The following is a 21,967-nucleotide window of genomic DNA, read 5'->3' on the forward strand; positions in this document are numbered from 1 at the left end:
TTATCACTTTGATAAGTTCTTTATAAGCTTTTGGCTATGGGCACCAATTTACGCATATAGGAGGTGCATAGTTTCACATGCATTGTCAACTTGAGTGTGTATTAGGTTTATTAATGTTTCTAATAAATTTACTTATTTTTTTTTTTTTTTTTTAAATTTGTTATGCCAGATTGGTCGATTGGTGCCGTAAGTAGTAGAATCAAGAAGAAGTTCGAAAGTGGATCTTTGCTCAAATTAGCATGTTATAGACATTATTTGTGAAATTTTAGTTTTGAATAATTCGCCTAATTTAGTTGAACGTTGTTAAGATTATGTGAGACGATGTTTTTTCGCAAAAAATAGTTATGTGAATTCTTTAAGATATTTTGTATTGATCGAATGGTTTAGTAATGAAATTCATTTTGTTATGATTTGTGGTGAATTGTTATAGGGTTATTGTGTTCTATAAAAATTGTTTTGGGCAGGATTATGTAAATGAAAATGTACAGGTATATATATGAATTGCACTATTTGTAATGCTAAATGCGTCCCAAATAAAGTGTGTGTTTTTCTGAAATTTATATCATTCGCAACAATTTTGGTGTAGCTAAAAGATTTGATTCTACCGTAACGTAGACACTTTTTGCCACACTTAGTGTGTCGCTAAATTTATGGACGTCTGTTGCCACGCCAAATGTATAGCTAAAAATTCAAACTTTCCGCAACGGAAATAGTGTAGCAAAAGGTTGCCTTTTGCGATGCCTAGTTGTGCAGCTAAAGGTATCACTTTTGCAACGCCATCCTAGTTGTTACAAGCTCTCTTTTGCGACGCCAAGCGCTGCAAATAGTTTGAAATAAATTTGCAATTAATTTAATTTTCATAAATGAAGTAGCAACGGAATTAGTGTATTAGCAGCGCCCATAGGCGTCGCAACAAACTAGGAACATTTGCCACGCCACTTTTGGCGTTGCATTTGAGTATTTGAGACGCACTTTTTAGCCACGCCTTTGCAACGCCATCTAGTGCGTTGCGACAGATCTTTTGCCACGCTCAAAGGCACCTTTAGCGATGGGGTATGGCGCTGCTAAAAACATGTTCTGTTGTAGTGGATCATGGAATTTATTGTTTTGTTAGAAGCAAGTCTGCCACTATCTTTTGCTTCTATCGAAAGTGCCTCACAACACTTGTCTTTGTATTGGGGATGCACATTGGACATGAATCTAGCCAACCGAGATGCAAGCAGATCTGTAACACCCTCTTTTGAAACCCTTTTTTTATATATTTTGACGTACTTGTTGAAAAAAATTAATGCTTGTTGATTTGTTTGTTATGTCACCGATAAAACTGTTATAATAATATACCATAATAGGAAAGTAAAAAAGAGGTGGATGGGACTGACTTTGGGTTTTTTTTTTTTTTTGAAAAAGGGGGAGGGGTCAACCAAAAAAAAAAAAAAAAAAAAAAAAAATAGGAGAGAAGGGGTTCTTAGAGGTCTGATTTCATCTTCTCTATCTCTTTTTAACTTTTCATTTCACAATCAAGAATTAAAGAAGGTTATTTGGAGATGGAATTTTTGTTTTTCAGGTTTCTACTTCAAATTGAGGTGTTGTTGCCGCGGCCGTGTATCACTTGTTTTCACTTTGATTTCTTAGGCATCTGAATTTGGTGAGTAAACCATGTGTTTATTGATTGATTAGTAGCATTATATAGGCCTGTAACTGTTTTGAATGATGTGAATTCATTGGATTCTTGTTATAGGGTTTTCATTTTCAGAACTGTTCTTGGTAATTTAAGCATAGAAAACTCGTTTTTGATCTTTTTTATATGAATCCAATGCTTGTTTACTGTAGACACACATATCTACAACTTTCGTGTTTTGTAAAATTTCATATCTAGTTGTTTTGCATATTGAAATTGAAGCTGAAGTTTGACGCAGAAACTGGGACTGAAACTGAGCAGTATGCGTAATAAAATCTAATAAAATAAAAATTTACTTTTTTGTGTCGACTCCAAAACCAGTAGAATCTAGACTTATAGAGGTACAATCTCGTGTTTTGACCTGAGTTCATACTCGTGATTAAGATTATGAAAACTGACTTCAATATACAACAACTGTTGGCACACACATTCTGGACAGGTTGTATTGTAGGAAGTGTATAGGACACTATACTTCGTAGATTTGTGCAAGGCCAAAACCTAATGAAAGCTTATAGAGTCTTCTATCCAGTGCAGCAAGCCTCACTCAATTTGGATGAGTGTGGAAAGAGAAATGACCTTGACAATTATGCGTTCCAGAAATTGTGTCTGTCAGAAAACAGTTTTCTGTGCAGTGGTTGATCCCAGTTTTAATAAAGTTAGGAGGAGAGTTAGATTTTTTGTAAAACACGAAAGAGTAAGGTCTGTGGGTTAGCTTTTAAACGCAAAAAACCTTGTCGCTTTTGGATACGTGTGGAAAGAGTTGTGCTATTTAGAAGATAGCGTCAAAAAATTTAGTTTGCTGAAAATTAGGAATTTTACCAAGTTTGCGCTATAATTACTCATAGTTAGGCCGAGATTAGGACTTCGGGTTGCACATGAAAAATGAAGTGTACATATCATAGTTTTCAAATAATCAAGTGGAGTACCATTTGCAAGAATGCAGGAAAAACTTTAGCAATGACAAGTTGGTTAGAAAACCTACTCTTTTATGTGCATGAACCTAGTTTGGGAAATGTTTCTAGTAATGAATAAAGAGTTTCTTAAACTTTTCTTGGGTGTTTTGTATAGTGTTTGTAGTTTATTTTTAGATGGTGGTTTTGTTTGGAACTGATACGAATCTTAAGATAGTTTTGGGATACCGAACAGTATAGTAAAATTCATTTTTGAGCAATTTTGAATTAATAGGTTCATTGTGCATCACTAGGGCTAAAACCTTATGTATATTATTGTAGGAGTATTTGAAACTTGTTATACCTATTTCTAAAAAAAGGGCTTAAAGAGTCACTTTTAAAGTGTCTTAAAAAGTGATTTGTGTTAGTTCTAGGTTAATTACAAAAGTGTCTTAACTTGTTATAGCTTTTGAGTTTGGACACGTAGCTTAAACTACTAGATTTGACTGGAACAATGCATGCAATCTTGTTTCAAGTGTTTAAGACTGTGCTCACTCTAGAATGTGTGGATTTGATAAGAATGAGCACACTTCTAGAAGTGGTGGGTGAGTGACGGCTGTTCAACAAATACGGAAGGTAAAGACTTTGTCAAGTAGACTAAATATCAGTCCATTGTTTGTTATTTTATTGTAGTGATGTGGAAGCCATGGTTTGCATGCTCATGACTACAAGAAGATGGTTATGATTGGAGATGATGCTACTGACCTCGAGGTAAGAGAATTCTTCCAAACCTCCTTTATACCCAGATGGTGTTTGTTATAAAAGTAAAACACAGGCTCCCTTGCATATCTTCAAATTTTGGATCACAGGGAAATGAAATAAACAAACTTCTTAGTGGAAGTAGACTCTGAATAGAGCAGTCATGCATTATCTTGTTATTCATTTGTTTAGTATTGTTTGTAGTATGTAAGTTCCAGAACCGTTCGCGTGATTATCTTGAGCTGAACCAAAGTTGCTAGTGTCGGGCCAAAATGATATAAAGCTTTCTACTTCAAATAATCTTAATCATATAGTATGGTATGTCCCCTAATGATATTTAACTCAATTTTCTTCATCTTTGCCCTTAATATAATATTGTTTACTTTGTGCAATCCTAATTATAAAAGAAGTTACATGCGTAGCTCTTTCTTTTAAGGTACTCTAATTAGATACTTGTGTATTTGTTCTTGTAACAAGCAATGGTCGATTAGTATGCGTGTTGGATTGTCAGGGTTCACTCAACACACTAAAGACAAACCATATGTGGGACTATAGATTATCTAACACCATAAATGGTAGAGAACATGACCCTTGCTTTTCTTTGTTATGAATTCCTTATGGGACTCCACCATTTTAGACTTTATTTCCAAGTAAGTCGTATGGCTAGCGATTCCTTGAATTTAATTAGCTAGAGGTATATGTATACTCTATGTTTTTGCTAATGTAGAAATGTGGTCTACTGATTATGAGGTGCATGATGGAGGTTTCAAACTACATGATTTATAATGATTTTTGGATTGCATGCACTTGATACAAGTATATAACTCCATTTGTAGAGAGAATTTTTGCTTTATCATGTGTTAAGGCCGGATAAATGTTTCTTTTGGCGTGAGTGTTTTTCATATTTAAGGTTGGAAGCTTACTCTATGTTGCAAGTGTTATTAAGGCTGGGAGACTTCGATATATTAGCATAGTGTTGTGAAGCGCTGCTTACTTCGGTGACAATGTCTTTGCTTAGGCGGTAAGCAATTAGCTACATTTCTTTTGTGTGGAGTGGCGCTTTTGAACCGATAATGCTCTGCCGTTAACGTTGTTTGCCTATGTTTGGGCTACCAGTTGGTTTTATCTTTAGAAAACTCTCAAGGCTATTTACCCTCACTTAAAGGTGTGATTCACATGAAAGAACAAAATGTGCAAAGGTGACGAAGATAGAAATTTCAAATTTCAAATTGTTTTTTATTATGTTTTTATTCTGCCTTGGATACGTTAAAAGCTTAGTTGTTGGTAACCAAAAGTTTGAAAATATTGTAAATTTTGGAAATTATTATCAATGGATTATATATATTAATTTTTGAAATGTGTTGTTTTAGTATCGTAGCTTTTTTGTGTAATTGATTTTAAAATTTGAGAAATCTCAAATTAGATAACAATTATCGCCAGTGTCCGAGGAAAAATAGATTCAAAAAAAAAAAAATTATTAAAAAAAATAGATTTAAACTAATACGTCGGGGAACAATGTCGTTAATTGACTCCTAAAAACAAAATGCGACGGAAATGCATGTCCCAATTTTGAGAATGTGTGCTCTGGTGGAAAGGTAATTTACGACAGTTTCTAGTGTCTTAAACTTAACGACAGCATATACTGTCTCATAGCTGTCACAATTCTAATTCAATTTATCACGTTTTTTTCCGTCGTTAATATTAACGACAGGGCTATTCGCGACGGACTCTGGGACACTATTTCTCGTCGCAAATCTCGATTTAGGACGGATTTAACCGTCGTTTTCAGTCATTTCTGGTGTAGTGAAGATTTTTAAGTCAGTACGTATTCTTTTTGGAAAATGTATGGGAAACTCTTGCAATCGATTTCCAAAATTGATTAGTGCTTTTAATGAAGATATATGCCGTTTTCTCCAGTTAAGAAAACATAGTTTCCTAATTAGTAATTGGACTCAACTCCCTTCTAATTTAGTTAGACGACTCAACTTCCTTTCAATTCATTAATCTTGGTCCATCCACCATTAGATCAATACAAAATTGTTACACCTTTTATTTGAAAGAAAGGTAAAAAATAAAGAACAAATGTCTATGACAATATCTCAACTGATCGAGAAGCTCAACTCCATTGATGTATAATATCTTGGATAACATTACTGATATTTGGACTGTAACCATGTATAGAAATTCAAAGAAGAAACCGGCCTGAGCTTCTAAATGTGAATAATATAAAGCAAGTAATGCAAAACAATGCCCATTACCATAATTATCTTAATAACTTGTTGACCCAAAGAAAATACTACTCTTAAGTAATCCATGCAGTTGAAGTTACCAATATATGTTATTGATCAAACATGATATTGCGCAAACATAACAGTTTGGATATTGCGCCACCGACTCTAGTTAATTTCAATATTCCAACCAATGCCATAACCAAATAAATCCATGCTATGATCGAAAGAAACATATTAGATCACCGACCTAGTTTGTTTTTCTGCTTAGTCATATTATTAGAATAGAGAGAACTACTTTATGAGATCCTCATTTATGATGTATTGCTTTTAGAAAATCATAAACATTAAGTTTTGTAAGAAGTGTAAAAATATAAGGAAGAAAAAAATAACCAACACTACTTTTGCCAAAGCCATTAAAAAGTTTGACGGCAAGACAAAAAATAGTACAAACGAACTTAGATTTACCTTAGTGTTTAAGAGAACATATTAAAGAGATCGAGAAGAATATACATACCTTCTTTATTTTATTTGACGGAGTTCCATGTATGGTTTTGGAGGTTAAAATTTTGAGAACGTAAACCTCAAGAAAACTCTTTTACCTTTCTTACGCTTTTCTTTTATATAGTTTAATAGAATAAAATATTGTGCAAACATAACAATTTGGATATTGCGCAACTAACTCTAGTTTCAATATTCCAACCAGTGTCATAACCAAATAAATCCATGATATGATCAAAAGAAACATATCAGATCACCTAAGATGTTTTTCTGCTTAGTCATATTAGAATAGAGTATGTGAACTACTTTAATTATGATATCTTAATTTATGATGTATTGCTTTTTGAAAATCATGAACACTAAGTTTTGTAAGAAGGGTAAAAAAATCAAGAAGAAAAAAGAACCAACACTACTTTTGCCAAAGCCATTAAAAATTTTGGCGGCAAGACAAAAAATAGTACAAATGAATTTAGATTTACTTTAGTGTTTAAGATAACATATTAAAGAGAGAAGAATATACATACCTTCTTTATTTTATTTGACGGAGTTCCATGCATGTATGGTTTTGGAGGTTAAAGTTTTGAGAACGTAAATCTTAAGAAAACACTTTTACCTTTCTTACGCTTTTATCTTATATAGTTTAATAGAATCAAAACTCTTAAAAGGATGTAAATTGACTATTATGCCCATGCATGTTTGGAAAAACATCTCAACGCCGTTAGATCTCAGCAAAACTACTTTCTTCTGGACCGCTTGATATAACAACATAAAAAACCAAGCTGTTTTATTATAACCAAATAAATCCATGATATGATCAAAAGAAACATATCAGATCACCTAAGATGTTTTTCTGCTTAGTCATATTAGAATAGAGTAATGTGAACTACTTTAATTATGATATCTTAATTTATGATGTATTACTTTTTGAAAATCATGAACACTAAGTTTTGTAAGAAGGGTAAAAAAATCAAGAAGAAAAAAGAACCAACACTACTTTTGCCAAAGCCATTAAAAATTTTGGCAGCAAGACAAAAAATAGTACAAATGAATTTAGATTTACTTTAGTGTTTAAGATAACATATTAAAGAGAGAAGAATATACATACCTTCTTTATTTTATTTGACGGAGTTCCATGCATGTATGGTTTTGGAGGTTAAGGTTTTGAGAAGATATAACAACATAAAAAACCAAACTGTTTTATTATATAGATTTTGACATCTGTCCACCTATTTCACGCCCAAAACAAATTGGATAGAGATAATACAAATAGAGTACTAACAGTGTTAGGTAGAGATAATACAAAAAAATCAAAACAAATTCTACAAATTAGGCAGATTCAGTGGTGTATCTAAAATCAAAACAAAAGGTTCTCAGTCATTATCTAACAAATTGATTCATGGCCAGTGAAGACGTAGTCTGGTTCCGGAGCTTTGAGTCTCTTAAGAGAAGTTGCTGAGGTGTAAGAGAGTAATGTTGCTCTTCAAGATCCATACTTCCAACAAAAGTGTACAGGTTTGCATTCGGGTCCTCGCACTTTACCACGACTTTAAATTCTGTGAGGCTAGAGTCGTCATGTAAGCCGGCAGTCGCGTCCAATGCTTGTTTAAGTTTCAAATTAGTCTCTCCGTCAAGGTTCATGGTCTCCACATAGCAAATGGCATTTTCATAATTGGATGAAAGTAGGAGGAGGTCTGCTGGAAAGAATTGATCCTTCTCCACCTTCACTATATTTCCAACTCTTAAGTTCTTCCATTCTGTAAGATCAAAAGTGCCATTTCCACGGTGCACTTTTACCTTTCGGTTGTTCACTCCAGTATCCTGAAAGCAGTTATTTAGTAAATATGAGTTAACTTCGCTAATAAAACGAGTAAGAGTGCAAGACTACGACAACAGAGATCTGGAATAAGAGGGAAAAAAATAGCTGGAGTTACTATTGGATATCCATCTCTTAGATATGGATCTGGCTGAATACAACCAGAAGGACTTCGAGATGATACGTGTTAGACTGAGTGTTTAACAAAATAAGCAAAACAGAATCACATATGTGGATGACTCATTTGTTTTATGCTGAGCCAATAATTTCATTATGACTTTATGCAACGATGATTGAGAAACTAGACCAAAATTTTATTTTGATTTTAAAATACTGGTTTATACAGCTGAAACAGATTATTGCACCTCTGAATCTCTATCTAACACCGTTAGTACTCTTTGTTTTGAGCGTGAAATAGATGGACAGATGTCAAATATTTTTTGTAAGGTGTTTACACCCGGGTGGAGAAGATCTGGTCTTTTAAATAAATGATTTGTTTTGTCTTTAATACATCTAATAAAAAAAAAAAAATTAGAAATTTAAATGTGTTTAAAATAATTTTATTTATTTATTTTAAAATTTGAATATCCTTTGATTAAAAAAAGAAGCATAATTATGTTTCCATGCTTCAATTAATTCATTCAAAAATAATTTTATTTTTATTTTGTTTTGTTCTTTGTTTCTTTCACGTTTTCTACGTTCTATTCTATCCAAACACTTTTCATCATATTCCTGTGTGACAATGTGCACTTTTGACAATGACAAAGCACCAATTTTCAGCTACCTAGATCAACAAAAAAAATTCTCGTGTCCATAATTCCAAATGTAGCCATCGGATAGTTCAATAGGTACTTGCAATGTACAGAACATGTGTCACTCGTGCATGCGACTAGCAAAACCCTCCTGAAAGAAGAGACGATTATATGACCTGCAATTAAGTACTTTGGAATCTTTTTTTGGATAATTTACAGAGTGAAACTTAGTCAATGACAATTAGAAAAACGAAATCCACGGTTATGTTTTTTTTATTGGTGGGAGTCCCCCACGAATTTTATTTTGGAAGAAACTATGATGATATCAATACCACTTCTGCGATACGATACCATAGAATCAGTTTGATAAGCAATTATCTACCAGACTCGACAACAAGTAACAATCAGTTTGATGATGATAAGATGGATCGTTTAAAATTTGCATATAGACGTAACAAATTCATCAGCTTGATAATAAATCAATACAAACTGAGAGCTTCTCCGTATGAATATCTCAATTACCAGCAACCATCACGGAATCGAATCGATCCATCTCGAAGAGGGGGTTTGCTGCTTTAGTCGGCTCTAGCTCTGCGTACATTAGCAGCAGATATGTGGACTAACTCTAGGATGGACAATGGAGATGCTCACTGTCAGGGTTAAATAAGTTGGTGAATTAGCTAAATGTGGACTGCCTTAATGTTTCCAAGTAATTGGAGTCCTTGAGCATAGAGTCAACCATCCAGATACTGTTCTAAAAGAAAAATTAACAGACTTGGAACTTCGTAGGTAAATCAATCTTCTTTCTTCTTTCTTCTTTCTTCTTTCTATCTCTTTCCATCTTTCTTTCTTTCTCGTTTCATCCATTGCCAACCAGGCTAAAATACAGGGTGATATTGAAATGATGTGTTTAGCTGTACCAATCCAGAAAGAGGATGGAGAAGGTGAGGACAAATAGAAAAAGCAAAAGAAAAGTCCTGCTACTGCTGTTCCTCTGAATTGCTTGGGAAAGTTCTTTGTTGCCCATCTCCACATTGTTCGTAGCTTCAACTGCCTGAAAATAATTCATGAAAGGGATCACAAATCATGCCCCGAATATATGCCCCCTATAATATGAAAGAGATGATAAAGAGGCTTTTCATGTGTGCTGGTCATGTATCTGAAATTTCAAGTGCGAATCAGATAACTAATGCCAAGGATACCAAGCAATTCTGCACATCTGCTCAAACCCCAAGAAAACATTCTTAACAAGGTAACCATTGTATGTCAGGACAAGCTAAGAGATTCAGTAATCCTAGATAATGAACAGCAACTCTTTCAGCTAAAGCAAATTGGTTAATCTTGGGAAATCAACCATTGGAGGAATGGATAGTTAATAAAGAATTCAAGGTCAGAAAAATTATTACGAATGTTGCAAGTTAAAAATTGGATTTTCATTGGATTTTTGATCTTCTGACTTCCTCTAACTCCCACTGGTGGGGGCAATACCAGACAAGTAAATACAGTAGACTTTTGCCAAGTTCAATATAGTCTGGCCAAGGAAAACAAACAAGCAGCAAAACTCAACAAAGCAAATTGGTTCTAACCTCTTCATATAAAAGCTCAATCTGTTGAGCCTGTTTCAGAATGTGTGTGGACATAAGGTGATTCAGTGCAGACATTTCCACCATCTTAGTTTCAGTTTCCTGAACAGCGTCTAGAAGACCAGTCAACTCAACCTGCACAATATCAATAGCCAAAATTTACATTTAAGCAAAGCCTCAGTAATGAGAGACAAATATCCCCACTCAAAACAAATAGAGACTTTGACACGAGATAACCCAATCACGCAAATATCTTATTACCTGCAGCGCTCTTGTTTCATCATCCAAGAGTTGTTGCTGGACTCGAAGAGGTTCTGTTGGAAGCTCACCAGGTTCTCTTATTTCAGAAGGATTATTCGCAGAGACATCCACTGAGTTTGACTTGACCAACTGACGAGGTTTTCTTCTTGGGGTTGCTCTATTAATAGCCTCCTGGAAGCGTATGCCTTTTAGCAGGTCAAACAGAGCAGTGACAGAATGGAGTCTCTCGCTCAGAATCAAAACCTGCATGTTACTAAAATGAGGAAAAGACTTGCAGAGACAGTCTTACCGGTGAAAGACTAGTGCATTTTATACGGTCAAATTTTAAGAAGTTTTCTTGAAATGGATTGAGCTTATATAGTTGTTTCTAGCCTGTCTACAACATACATTGTGGTTCTACCTATACTTCTTTCAAAGCATCTTGTTCCAATGTTTCTTGTAACTTAAAAGTTACAAAATTACAAAGGCCCAAAATTACACGAGATTATACACTTCCTGGTGTAGGAAAGCACGATGTCCGAAATCACACAACAATGTCTAACCTATGATGCACGGATACGGGTACAGGTACCAATACGGCGATACCAGTACGGGGTACGATACGGCATTTTTGAAATAATAGGATACGGGTACGGCGTATGGGTACAGCTAATTAATATAAATATTTTAAAATATATGTGTATTCTAGAAAATTATGTTAATAGTTCTTTGAATAAAGTTAGTCAGGAACATGTGAAAAACTATTATAACACATGTCAAAGTCAATACAGCTTGAAGCCTCAAGAACAATTTACATTTCAATGGGGTAGAACTATCGGATCAGGTCTATTTCAAGGATTCCAGTACCCTAGAAGTATCCAGTACCCGTATCGGTATCGTACTTGACCGATACGGGTGCAATGACATTTTAGGAGTATCCGTGCATTATAGTGTCTAACTCATAGTTTGTGATTTCAAATGGAATCTTTGGAATTCTGTCGAATATTTTGGTTTTTGAAGCAATCGAAATAATGAGGTAAGGGTTGAAAAAAAATTGAAATTTACTCGGACTATTTCGGAATTCCAGTTTTTGGATCTGTCAGAATTTCGGCAATTCTGAAATCCCAAACTATGGTCTAACTACTCAACTCAATTCCTTGAACTTGTAGAGGCACAATTACGACTGATCCTATTTTAAAGCTAAATAACCTTAATACTTAGAACTTAGAACCCCTCTAACTTGCTTGGGAAAAGAAAAAGAAAATTCTTCATCAGAAATTTATTCTTTGATAAAATAAAAAGTAAAATAGCTAGCTAGTTCCTAATGAAATAAAAAACCTCAAAAACTAGGTCAACACTCTAGACTAAATGATTAGTTTTTCTAAGTGATCAACACTCTGCTTTTCTGATAGCTTCTGCAAGTTGTTTGGACTTTTCTTCTTCATCTGTTTCTCTACTGTGCAATTAAGAGTTTACATCCTTTGCGATGGAAAAAAATTGATCCCACTCACGTTCCTCTCTTGTCCCAAACAAATTACACTTCCAGCTGTCCTCTTCTTTACAGGTTGTAGTAGAAACTCGGCCATGCAACTTCTGTCTCAGCCCGTTTGTCCGTTGAATAACTCCTTTAACAGCTATATCAAAAGCATCTTCAAGGGTCTCAAGTCTTGATCTTGGATCTGCATATATCAATTTAGGAATTAGGTTTACAACCTCTTTCCTCATAGCTTTCACATCCTCCTTGGGAATTCGATTCAGGGTCCACTCTATATTTACCTTCCCATTACGTATGTCATTTTCTGGTATAAATACCGAATATTTGGTATAATTCCTTGGCAGGTGCCATATGTACTGGGTATAAGCAGACCCTGGATGGAAGAACACTGGTATACACCCAGCCAAAATCGAATCAAAAGCTGATCTCCGAGTATATGAATCGCCTGGAGGCTGTAAACAGAAAACTGAGTTTTGAAACAATTTCATTATGCCACTGGGACTATGGCATATGTCCCCGCCTTTATCACATTCTAACAATTTGCACTTCTTTGATGCTTGGCACTGGTTGATAAGCTGGCTTCGGATTGATCCTGGTTGGTTAGGTCGTGGGGCACCAGCAAAGGAAAACAAGTAACGCTTCTTTACTCTTCTCATCTTTTTCTGCCACTGGAAGACCTCGCTGTCAGTAGAAGGATGGAAATATGTTGGGTAAGGTATGGCAAAGTCATTACTGTGCCAAGGACTTGACTCAATCACTAACATGGACATGTTCTTAGCAGGAGGCACTACCATAAGATTGTTACCCCAGTCTGAGTCTTTATCTGTAACCCTCCTGAAGTCCCATGTGACCCTTCCTGCAAGTAGGAAATGGTCTCCTCCTCCCAATGCCTTCCATTCAGGTCTACTGGTAAGCCACTTCATCACATCATGCGAAGTGGAATCTCGAATCGATCTGTTAAAACCCCATAGGTAGCGGCCAATGTCAAATCCTGCATAGAAAGGTACATAAATCGCTGAAGCCAAGGATGAGTTTGTGGTCAGGCACTTGTACTGTTTCATTCTGTTATGGAAAATGACATCCAATGCAAAATGGTCTGTAGCGAACCATCCTTTTCTAGGGAAGACTTCCGAGTTTTCAATCTGTGGACCAAGGCCTCCATTTGACAGGGAATGGCACATATTAGTCCAGGGAAAAAGCCTCCGACAATCTTTGAGAATGTCAGAATTGAATTGGCTTGGAAGCTTGTGAACATAAACATACCTACCCAAGCATGGATCAGAACCCTCTTCAACAATGTTGTCTAAATCCATTTCTATGTCACCGATACCATCGTCGCTATTGTTGACTAACACTCTCTTAAAATCTTCATGGTTGTCTGAAACAGATATATTTCTAATTCTCTCTGGCCTATTGGTGTTAATCGGTGATTGACTCATGGGTTCCACCCAATTCTCTCTATCTAACTGTGAATTAGGGTGTGGTGATATGCCCATTATCGAGTAAACATAGTCCTTGATCGACAATTGAACCACATCCTCGTTACGCACTATAGTTGACCAATCCAAGTAAAATAAGAAGAATGAGAAAATAAATGAGGCAAAGATAACACACCAGAACTGCTTACGCCACACCCCACCACTGAAGTTCTCCATCTCTCTCTAATTTATACCTCCAAAAGCAATCTTGGTTGAGTCATGGAGACATACTGCCTACTACTATAAACTGGGAAAATAATATGAACACAAGGTTGCTTCAAGGATATGGAGAGAAGGTAGTGTTCTGAACGAAGCAGTAGTGAGGCTTTCACAATGAATTATTCAAAATTTTGTCCTAAAGTTCTACTTCACCTTAAACCACAATATAAAGCAACCAAGCCACCAAAGGAAAGAAGTCAAATACAGTGAAGCAAAACCTTTTCGTCTTCAATGCAAGATGACACGTGGGATAAAGCCAGCCAATGCCCCCATTGATGTTGGGCCCACTCTATAACTGGCTTGGTAAAACTGTTATTTGCTTCCTATTATGGTTTACCGTTTGAGCATTTAATTATTTTTAGGAACAGATCATGATGGTATGGCGTCATTAGAAATCAACAAGCAAGCTGGTTTCTATCTATACTTCATAAACAGGATGTATGAGCACTTATTTTATTTCCCTTTTTCTGCAAATATCCTCTCTTATATGATTACCTACCATTTGAGGCCTGTTCTGACAGTTGTTTTGCCTAACGACATGCATCTTCCCAAATATAAATAAAACCATGTAATATCTTGGAAAAATAAATAAAAAATTGCCAAATACACCACAAGGACATATTGAAGAAATCTCTTGACCATATTTTTTACGATTTAATGCCTTTTAATTGTAATTAAAGGATTTAATGATTGGTTTCTTTGGGAAAGCTTTTAAATTACAAATTTCAAAATAAAAATCAATTGTACTTTCCTATTTTTTCTATAATAATTTACTAAAAGCTTTAATAGGTCCTACTAATTCCACTTTTGCAAGTTAATAAAAAAATATACATGGAGAAAAGGCCATCAACATACCACCCCGTGTTTGTGAGCGACAATATCAGCGCGAGAACCATCGCCACGGGTACCAAGCCACGTCTTTTGATTCCCACTCTTCTCTTCGTCATGTATCCTGCTTTGGAGGATATCTATCTGTTCTTTGCACGCTCTTATAAAAACAATAATCTGTAAAAAAAAAATAATAAAAGTGGGGAAACAAGTCAAACTCAAAGAATAAGACAGGTATAAAATCAGAATAATGCAACTATGAACTGATTAACATATACACGACGCAAACCAAAGGACTCTCGTGAAAAAGACTCTTTCAACAGATGCTTCCATCGGCAAGCTAAAGCGATTAAACAAAGTTTTCTTTTCAATGAATCATGCCAAAGAATCTGTGCACACATTGCTGATTACATCAATGATTTGTCTCGTTTTCAAGTGAAACTCTTCCCTAAATTACAGTCTTTCGGAGATATATGCATAAAATCCTAAAACATTCCTTTGGATAATGTCTTCTTGAGATTCAAATCAAGAAGAGTTAAAAATTAAAAAAATATATATATTGGGATTAACAAACACAATCGAAAAAGAAATATCCTTTACTCTATTGTTCGTTAACTAATAACTTAAGGATTATAAATAACAAAGATTTAAGAAGTTACTTCATGCTCAATACTGTCCCTTTCTTGCTCAGTTGTGCGATGCAAATCCACATAATCCTTCCGATGCTTCACAATGAATTGTTCCAAAGCTTCAATGCTTTCAAGCTACCAATATATAATAATAAAAATCAGACATATGAACAACAACTAAGCCAATCCAGCAGCAATATGAATATTACCGTCTTTAGTGAAGCTTTAGTAAAGGGTGACTTTTGTCGAGGCTTGTGCATGATAAAGGATGCCAATATGGATGCCGTTTTGGACTGCCAAGACAAAACCAATGAATATATATATACAATGGTGAGATGAGTAAATTGCTTTTACTAACCTCATCATATCCTAATGAAACAGCTACCGAACGTACAGTGTCCTTAAAATCCTCAGTTCTGTCCCTGCTTCTTGACATTGCTATTGCTTCATCGTCATCCAAAAATATAATTGTCAGTATTTGCAATTAATAAATTAAAGGATATGGGATCATACCAACCATTTGCAATTGCCTGGAATTTGAATTCGCCTCGTGATTTTGATTGGGTTTTTTTTTTCAGATTCGATTTGTTTTATGAGCCGATGAGTAAAACTTAGCTGCTCCTGTGTTGGTTTTAAGATTTTGTAGTCCTGCTTTTAAAAGTTTTCAGCTGACGTGTCGTGGTGTCAAAATGGACCATCAAAGTCTTACTAATTACTAGCTATATAGCATTTCAAATCAAATAATTTGCTTCATTTTTTATATTTTTATTTTTTGCTTCCATTAGAATATTAGATCACCTACGCTCTGAGTCTGTCCTCAATTGATTCTGTGTCTATACTAGCGCTGTCAATGGGTTTCGAAAACCCGATAACCGATCCGAACCGAACCGATAAAAACCGGGTTTGGATTTGATATTTCAAGTTTGGTTCGGTAATGGATCCACTTTTCAGTTCCGATAAGCTATCGGTTTGGTTTCGGTATTTGCTTCCACCGAACCGATATTAACCCGAACCGATAGAGTGGTATTATAGTAATATCTGTAATTAGTTTGGTATAAGTTAAAACAAAATATGTGGCTGAAATCCACTGATTAAAAATATCTACAGCTAAGATCTAATCTTTTAGTGAGAATTTAGATAGACTGTTTCACACACTTCACACCCCCTCTCTCACTCTCTCACTAATACAGCATGTTACTTCTCAATCTTTTAGTGAGAATCTAGAGTTGTCTGCTCTGTCTCCTCTTGATGCACTGGAACTTGAAGGCTCACCAACAATATCAGGAGAAGCTCCTGCCTTTGATGTCGCCCCCTTCAGTGATGTTGGCATGTCTGAGATCTCCTTCATTAAATGCAACCTCAAATCACAAGGACGAACACGTTCCCCAATAGACACCATAACAAACTGTGAATATTGGTACAGAACATCTGCTGCGGCTTGTTTTTTCTCTTCAATCTCGTAATCTTCCATGACTTAGAACTCACGCAGGAGGTTTTTGTTCTCTTAAATATTTGGTCCTAATTAGCGGTTCGGGTCGGATCGGTTTCGGATTCACTAAATTCTTATCGGTTCGGATCGGTTTCGGATTCATTAAATTCTTATCGGTTCGGACCGGTTTCGGATTCACTAAATTTTTATCGGTTCGGGTTCGGATTTTACAGAATCCGATCCAAACCGATCCATTGACACCCCTAGTCTATACCATGCCTAATATACTCATTTTTTTTTCATTAGTAGATTTTCCTCTTCTTGAGAGAATTTAAGAAGAGATCATCTTATCTACTATAAGGCTAGACTTTTGATTGACCTATCAATACGACACTAAAATATTATTGTTGAATGTGCTCATGTTGATATCACCTAAACCATCTACATTCTTAGTTCATAGTTTCAGCTGACGTAATTCTGTATATATTGTCATGTGAACACTTATTGAGAAATTTCTTCAAGTTGAAGCGATTGAAGTTGAAATGCGTTCTTTATAGGAGAAGATGGGCTTGTGGACATTGTTAGAAGGCTTTCTACTATGCAATACTAAGGGGTCATTTGTTTTTGCCTCTTATAAGAACTTGAGGTCTTATAACCTTTTATAAGATGTGGCCCAGTTATTTTTGACATTTTTTTTTGTTTGTTTTTTGCCTCTTATTATAAGAGGCATTCTACTAGAAATGTCTTATAAGAGGCTCTAATTCTAGAAGTACCAAAATTGGATCTACTTCAATTCTATAAGTCTTATAACTTGTAAAATGACTCAAACACCCCCGTCCATATACCCCTAACCTCATTTATTTCTTCTTTCATTTTCATTATCTTCTTCTCCAAATAACTCCATTGCCCTAGCCACCACCGGCTACCACCACCACCGCCACTGCCGCCACTACCACCACCATCACCACCACCACCACTACCAAACTATTAAAACCACCACCACCACTGCCACCACTACCACCACCACCATCACCTCCACCACCACTATCACCGTACTATTAATACTATCACCACCACCACCACCGTGCTATTAAAACCACCACCACCACCATCACTATCACCGTGCTATTAAGACCAATATCATCACCTCCACTACCACTATCATCACCACCACTACTACCGTACTATTAAGACTATCACCACCACCACCACCGTACTATTAAGATATTCATCACTTCTACTACTACTACTACCACTACCACTACCGTGTTATTAAGACCAATATCATCACTTCCACTACCACCACCACCGTGCTATTAAGACCACTACCACCACTGCCAACTAAAATAGTTTCCTAAAATCGATATTCTAATTATCAAAATTAATTTGAAATCGAAAGTCAAACTATATTTTTGTTTCAAATTAATCTATTCATGTTAAATGTGATGTAAAGTAAGGTTATATTTGTCAAATAACCATCTATAAGATGTTATGTATTTGTTTTTTCTATTTTTACAAGTGCTTATAAGAGGAACTTAAAATAAAAAACAAACCACTTTATAAGACCATCTTATAAGACCTTCTTATAACACATGGTCTTATAAGACCCTTTTATAACTTAACCCAAAAAAACAAATAGCCCCTAAATGAAAATGTTTCTTTGCTCCTAGAGGATAGAGCTTTGCAGAAGTTCCTGCATGTACATCTGAAGGATCAAAGTCACTGAAGGGGCAGGTTATAGGACTCATTCCTAATGCGATTACCATTATTGTGAAATTAGTGTCGGGGTGAGATTGATCAATGTAAGAGGTTTTCTTGTGTGGTCCTGTATAACAAATATAGTTTCATCCAAGGCCTAAAATATCTAATTCGGTGAATATTTCGGTGTACTCAAAAACCTATCCATTTTTGTTTGAAACCAGTCCAAACTATCTAAAATATCGGATATATCATAAATATAATATTAGAAATATATCGGAAATATCGGATTTATATTAAAAAATGGTCAAAAAGTCAAACGATATATATCGTAAATATCACATATATCGGTTATATCGATGATATAAAGTTTTATATTGAAAATTCCGATATATATCGGGAAAAAAATAATTCAATATTCGGTATATATATATATCAAATATATTCATATCGGTGTACCAAAAAAACGATATATATAAGATATATTGGAGATATTTTGGGCCTTGGTTTCACTTTTGTTGTATTTGTCACTGTGCATGTTGATTGAACTTGTATTTCTTACAAGTGTGAAATAGATCAGATGGAAAGTATATTATGTATCAGCCAAATTCAGGACCAACAAGATGACACGTCTCATGGATCGAGGTAGTATAGGGCAAGAGAGAGGGAGAGCACAGGATCGAGTCCGCGAAATATTAGAAGGACGTGGACTCAAGAGATACATGAAGAAAAGGAGGGTTCATGAGCTAGAGTGGATGCAAGTTAGTAAAAGGGATGTCATGAGTAGGGTATCCAGGCCGCGATACCTAAGATGGTAGGTGGGCGGTTAGCGATCGTGGGGAGAGAGAGGTGGAGATCATAGAACCAAGAAGCAGTTAGCGGTTAGAAGATATAAGAGGAGAGAGAGAAAAAGAAAGGAAGAAAAACAAAGAGAGGGTGAGAAAGAGAGGTTGTAAGATTAGAGATTACATTTTGATTTCAAGGGTTGTAAAATCTGATTATACATTTGGCGCCATCTGTGGGGATCACGAGGTGACCTGCGATCTAGTGATAGGAAGAGAAATTTACAGAATGGCAACGATAGCTAAGAAATTAAGATGGAGACCAAAAAAGGTGAGAGCGGAAATCAGGGAGGAAGAGACCCTGAGTGTAGAGATGGAAGAAACACAGGAGGAAGTTCAAGATGCGGCAGTGGAAGCAACTAGACTTCTGCAGGAAGAGATAGTGAGACTGAGGGAGGAGAATGATGGTCTTAGAAGAGAGAGAGAAACTACACAAAGAAAGGAGGGGACTAGAGAGCCAGAGAATAGCGAGGTGGGAGGCCAGAACGAGGAAGCATTTCAGGGGTTGATAGGTGATCTAGAAGGAGGGGTCACGCTGGAGGTGGTCCAAGCAATGATCGAAAAGGATAGAGAAGTAAATCGAGCGGTGGAAAAGGAGAACCAAGGGGCGGTGAAGAAGGTGGTGGAAGAACTCAATCAGAACCCGCTAGCAGATGCTGTCTGGAACTCCGAGGTACCTAAGAGGTTCTCGCAGCCGAGGTTCGAGCGATATGACGGTAAGGGTGATCCTGAGGACCACTTACACCATTTCAGGCAGCAGATGCCGCTGTGGCAAGAGAATAAATATGATGGACTCCGCTGCATGATGTTTCCTGCCAGCCTGAAAGGGGGAGCTTCGGATTGGTATTACCGATTGACATCATGGAGTATAAATAAGTTCGAGTTGGAGGCGAGCAGCATGGACCATTTCATTCATCAGAAACGGAGGGTAGTGGATATCGCAGACCTCTTCAACGTCAAACAGAAATCCACCGAGACACTAAAAAGGGAATTTTTGTGTAGATTCAAGGAAGAGACGTTGAGGGTGGAGAATTTGGATGAGCACACCGCGATCATAGCATTCCAGCATGGGTTGAAATAGGGAACTAGAGTCCACGAATCTGTATCCAAAATCGAAGTCACTACATTACATGCGTTGTATCCAAAGGTCGAGAAGTACATACGCTATGAGGATATGTTGCAAAGAACAACCAAGGAACCTAGGAAGACAGAGAAATCAGTTCAGAGTGTAGGACATGACGACCGAAAAAGAAAAGAGGCAAGGTGCAAAGAGAGAAGGGGGTCTTACAGGGAAGAAACACACAAAGCCGAGAGAGGTTGGGACCAAGGTAGGAGAGACATTCACGAGAGAAAACCATACCGCGACATAGCATCAACTCCTTTGAACAAACCCTTGGAGGAAATCTTGCCGCTAATCAAAGGGATTCGCGAGAGAAAACCATACCGGGACATAGTGTCAACTCCTTTGAACAAACCCTTGGAGGAAATCTTGCCGCTAATCAAAGGGATGTAGTATTATGAAGGTTCGAGAAGTACACCTGGAGAGTTGGAAGAGAAGCCGTTTTGTGCCTACCACCAGATCAGAAACCACAAAACCAATGAATGTTTCGCGTTACAATGGTTGATAGAGAGAATGATAGAAAAGGGGTTGTTAAGGGAATTCATCAAGGAGACCCATCCGTCGAAGGAGCGCCGGTCATGGCAAGGATTCTAGGTACAATCAATGTTATCTTTAGTGGAGAAACAATAGGAAGGAATGCTCACAGGGACAAAGTAAGGAGGACGGCCAGCATACAGCAGATAAATGAGGTCTTGAGTATTCCGCGACCGGTTCCAAGGGCCACTGCGGGGGATGGGAGGATAGAGTTCACACCAAGGGATCTGGAAGCGGTAGTCTCACTTCACAAGGACGCACTGGTAATAACGATAGCAGTAGGTAACTACATGGTGAAGAGGGTATTAATAGACTGCGGGAGCTCAGTCGATTTGTTGTTTAGGGGCGCGATGGAGGAAATGAGCCTCGAGAAGAAGCAATTGCAGCCCCCTCAGACTAATTTGTTTGGATTCAACGGTAGCATGACCGAACCCATAGGGGAACTGGTGCTACCAGTGACTGCAGGTCCGGTGACAGTGTTCACTCATTTCATGATCGTGGACTCTACTTCGCAGTTTAACGCGATCTTGGGAAGAAGATGGATTCACGAGATGAAGGCAATCCCATCCACCTACTATCAAGTGATCCGTTTTCCAACTAAGGGAGGAATGTATGAGATAAGGGGGGACCAAGTCGCGGCTCAAAAGATTCACCAGGTGGCGGTTCGCGAATTGATCCGCACACCGGATAAGGATACCCAGGGAGATGGCGAACCCCGGACATAGCAATTACAAATCGCGGTAGAGAACGGGGAATTGCTAGTGGGGGCAAAGATAATGGATGAGGTGGAGACTGTGAGCGTAGGTACCGAGGAAGAAGAGAAATTTGTGTCTATTGGGGCCGATTTATTGGAGAGTTGGAAAGCAAAGTTGACCAATTTGTTAATAGAGAACAGCAATGTTTTCGCATGGTCCGTAGAGGATCTGGTGGGGCTGGATCCGAATTTGCTTGTCACAGGTTGCACATGAGAGAGGGTTCCAAACCCATCCGGCAAAAAATGAGAAGTTTAAAGCCGCAATATGCGCAAGGAATATGAGAGGAGATACATAGGTTGAAAGCGGCCGGCATAATTCGCGAATGCCAATTCACAGAGTGGCTCTCAAACATAGTTGCGGTTTCGAAAAAGAATGGAAAAGTGAGAATGTGTGTCGACTTCACAGATGTCAACTTGCAGTGCCCAAAAGATTGTTATCCAATGCCGCGGATAGATGAGCTAGTGGATCGGACAGCGGAGTTTAAGTTTTTCTCTTT

The 21,967-nt window shown here is 36.9% G+C and overlaps 4 protein-coding genes and 2 long non-coding RNA genes across 6 annotated transcripts; 2 read left to right on the plus strand and 4 right to left on the minus strand.

Moving 5' to 3' along the window:
* Positions 1–1,430: 1,430 nt before the first annotated feature.
* LOC147486388 (uncharacterized) lies at positions 1,431–3,597 on the plus strand. The gene is made up of 3 exons (XR_015201477.1): positions 1,431–1,645; positions 3,262–3,339; positions 3,532–3,597. It is a non-coding gene; the product is annotated as an uncharacterized LOC147486388 (long non-coding RNA).
* Positions 3,598–7,236: 3,639 nt separating this feature from the next.
* On the minus strand, positions 7,237–8,243 carry LOC147486389 (uncharacterized). Its single transcript, XR_015201379.1, has 2 exons — positions 7,988–8,243; positions 7,237–7,874 (listed from the first exon to the last, which is right to left on the minus strand). It is a non-coding gene; the product is annotated as an uncharacterized LOC147486389 (long non-coding RNA).
* Positions 8,244–9,017: 774 nt separating this feature from the next.
* On the minus strand, positions 9,018–15,748 carry SYP81 (syntaxin of plants 81). The gene is made up of 8 exons (XM_086571301.1): positions 15,611–15,748; positions 15,452–15,537; positions 15,303–15,386; positions 15,124–15,228; positions 14,492–14,641; positions 10,466–10,708; positions 10,208–10,339; positions 9,018–9,675 (listed from the first exon to the last, which is right to left on the minus strand). Exons 2-8 carry the CDS (start codon positions 15,527–15,529, stop codon positions 9,532–9,534), a joined length of 936 nt encoding a protein of 311 aa, XP_086427427.1. The 5' UTR covers positions 15,530–15,537; positions 15,611–15,748; the 3' UTR covers positions 9,018–9,531.
* LOC147486391 (xyloglucan galactosyltransferase KATAMARI1 homolog) lies at positions 11,987–14,482 on the minus strand. Its single transcript, XM_086571300.1, has 2 exons — positions 12,221–14,482; positions 11,987–12,123 (listed from the first exon to the last, which is right to left on the minus strand). Exons 1-2 carry the CDS (start codon positions 13,592–13,594, stop codon positions 12,079–12,081), a joined length of 1,419 nt encoding a protein of 472 aa, XP_086427426.1. The 5' UTR covers positions 13,595–14,482; the 3' UTR covers positions 11,987–12,078.
* A 419-nt stretch (positions 15,749–16,167) lies between the features above and the next one.
* Positions 16,168–17,119, minus strand: LOC147486392 (uncharacterized). Its single transcript, XM_086571302.1, has one exon. It carries the CDS (start codon positions 16,562–16,564, stop codon positions 16,295–16,297), a length of 270 nt encoding a protein of 89 aa, XP_086427428.1. The 5' UTR covers positions 16,565–17,119; the 3' UTR covers positions 16,168–16,294.
* A 3,560-nt stretch (positions 17,120–20,679) lies between these two features.
* On the plus strand, positions 20,680–21,441 carry LOC147486393 (uncharacterized). Its single transcript, XM_086573722.1, has one exon. It carries the CDS (start codon positions 20,680–20,682, stop codon positions 21,439–21,441), a length of 762 nt encoding a protein of 253 aa, XP_086429848.1.
* Positions 21,442–21,967: the final 526 nt, after the last annotated feature.

Source organism: Coptis chinensis, chromosome 7, assembly GCF_015680905.1.
Source record: "Coptis chinensis isolate HL-2020 chromosome 7, ASM1568090v1, whole genome shotgun sequence".
In the NCBI taxonomy this organism is placed as follows: Eukaryota; Viridiplantae; Streptophyta; class Magnoliopsida; order Ranunculales; family Ranunculaceae; genus Coptis; species Coptis chinensis.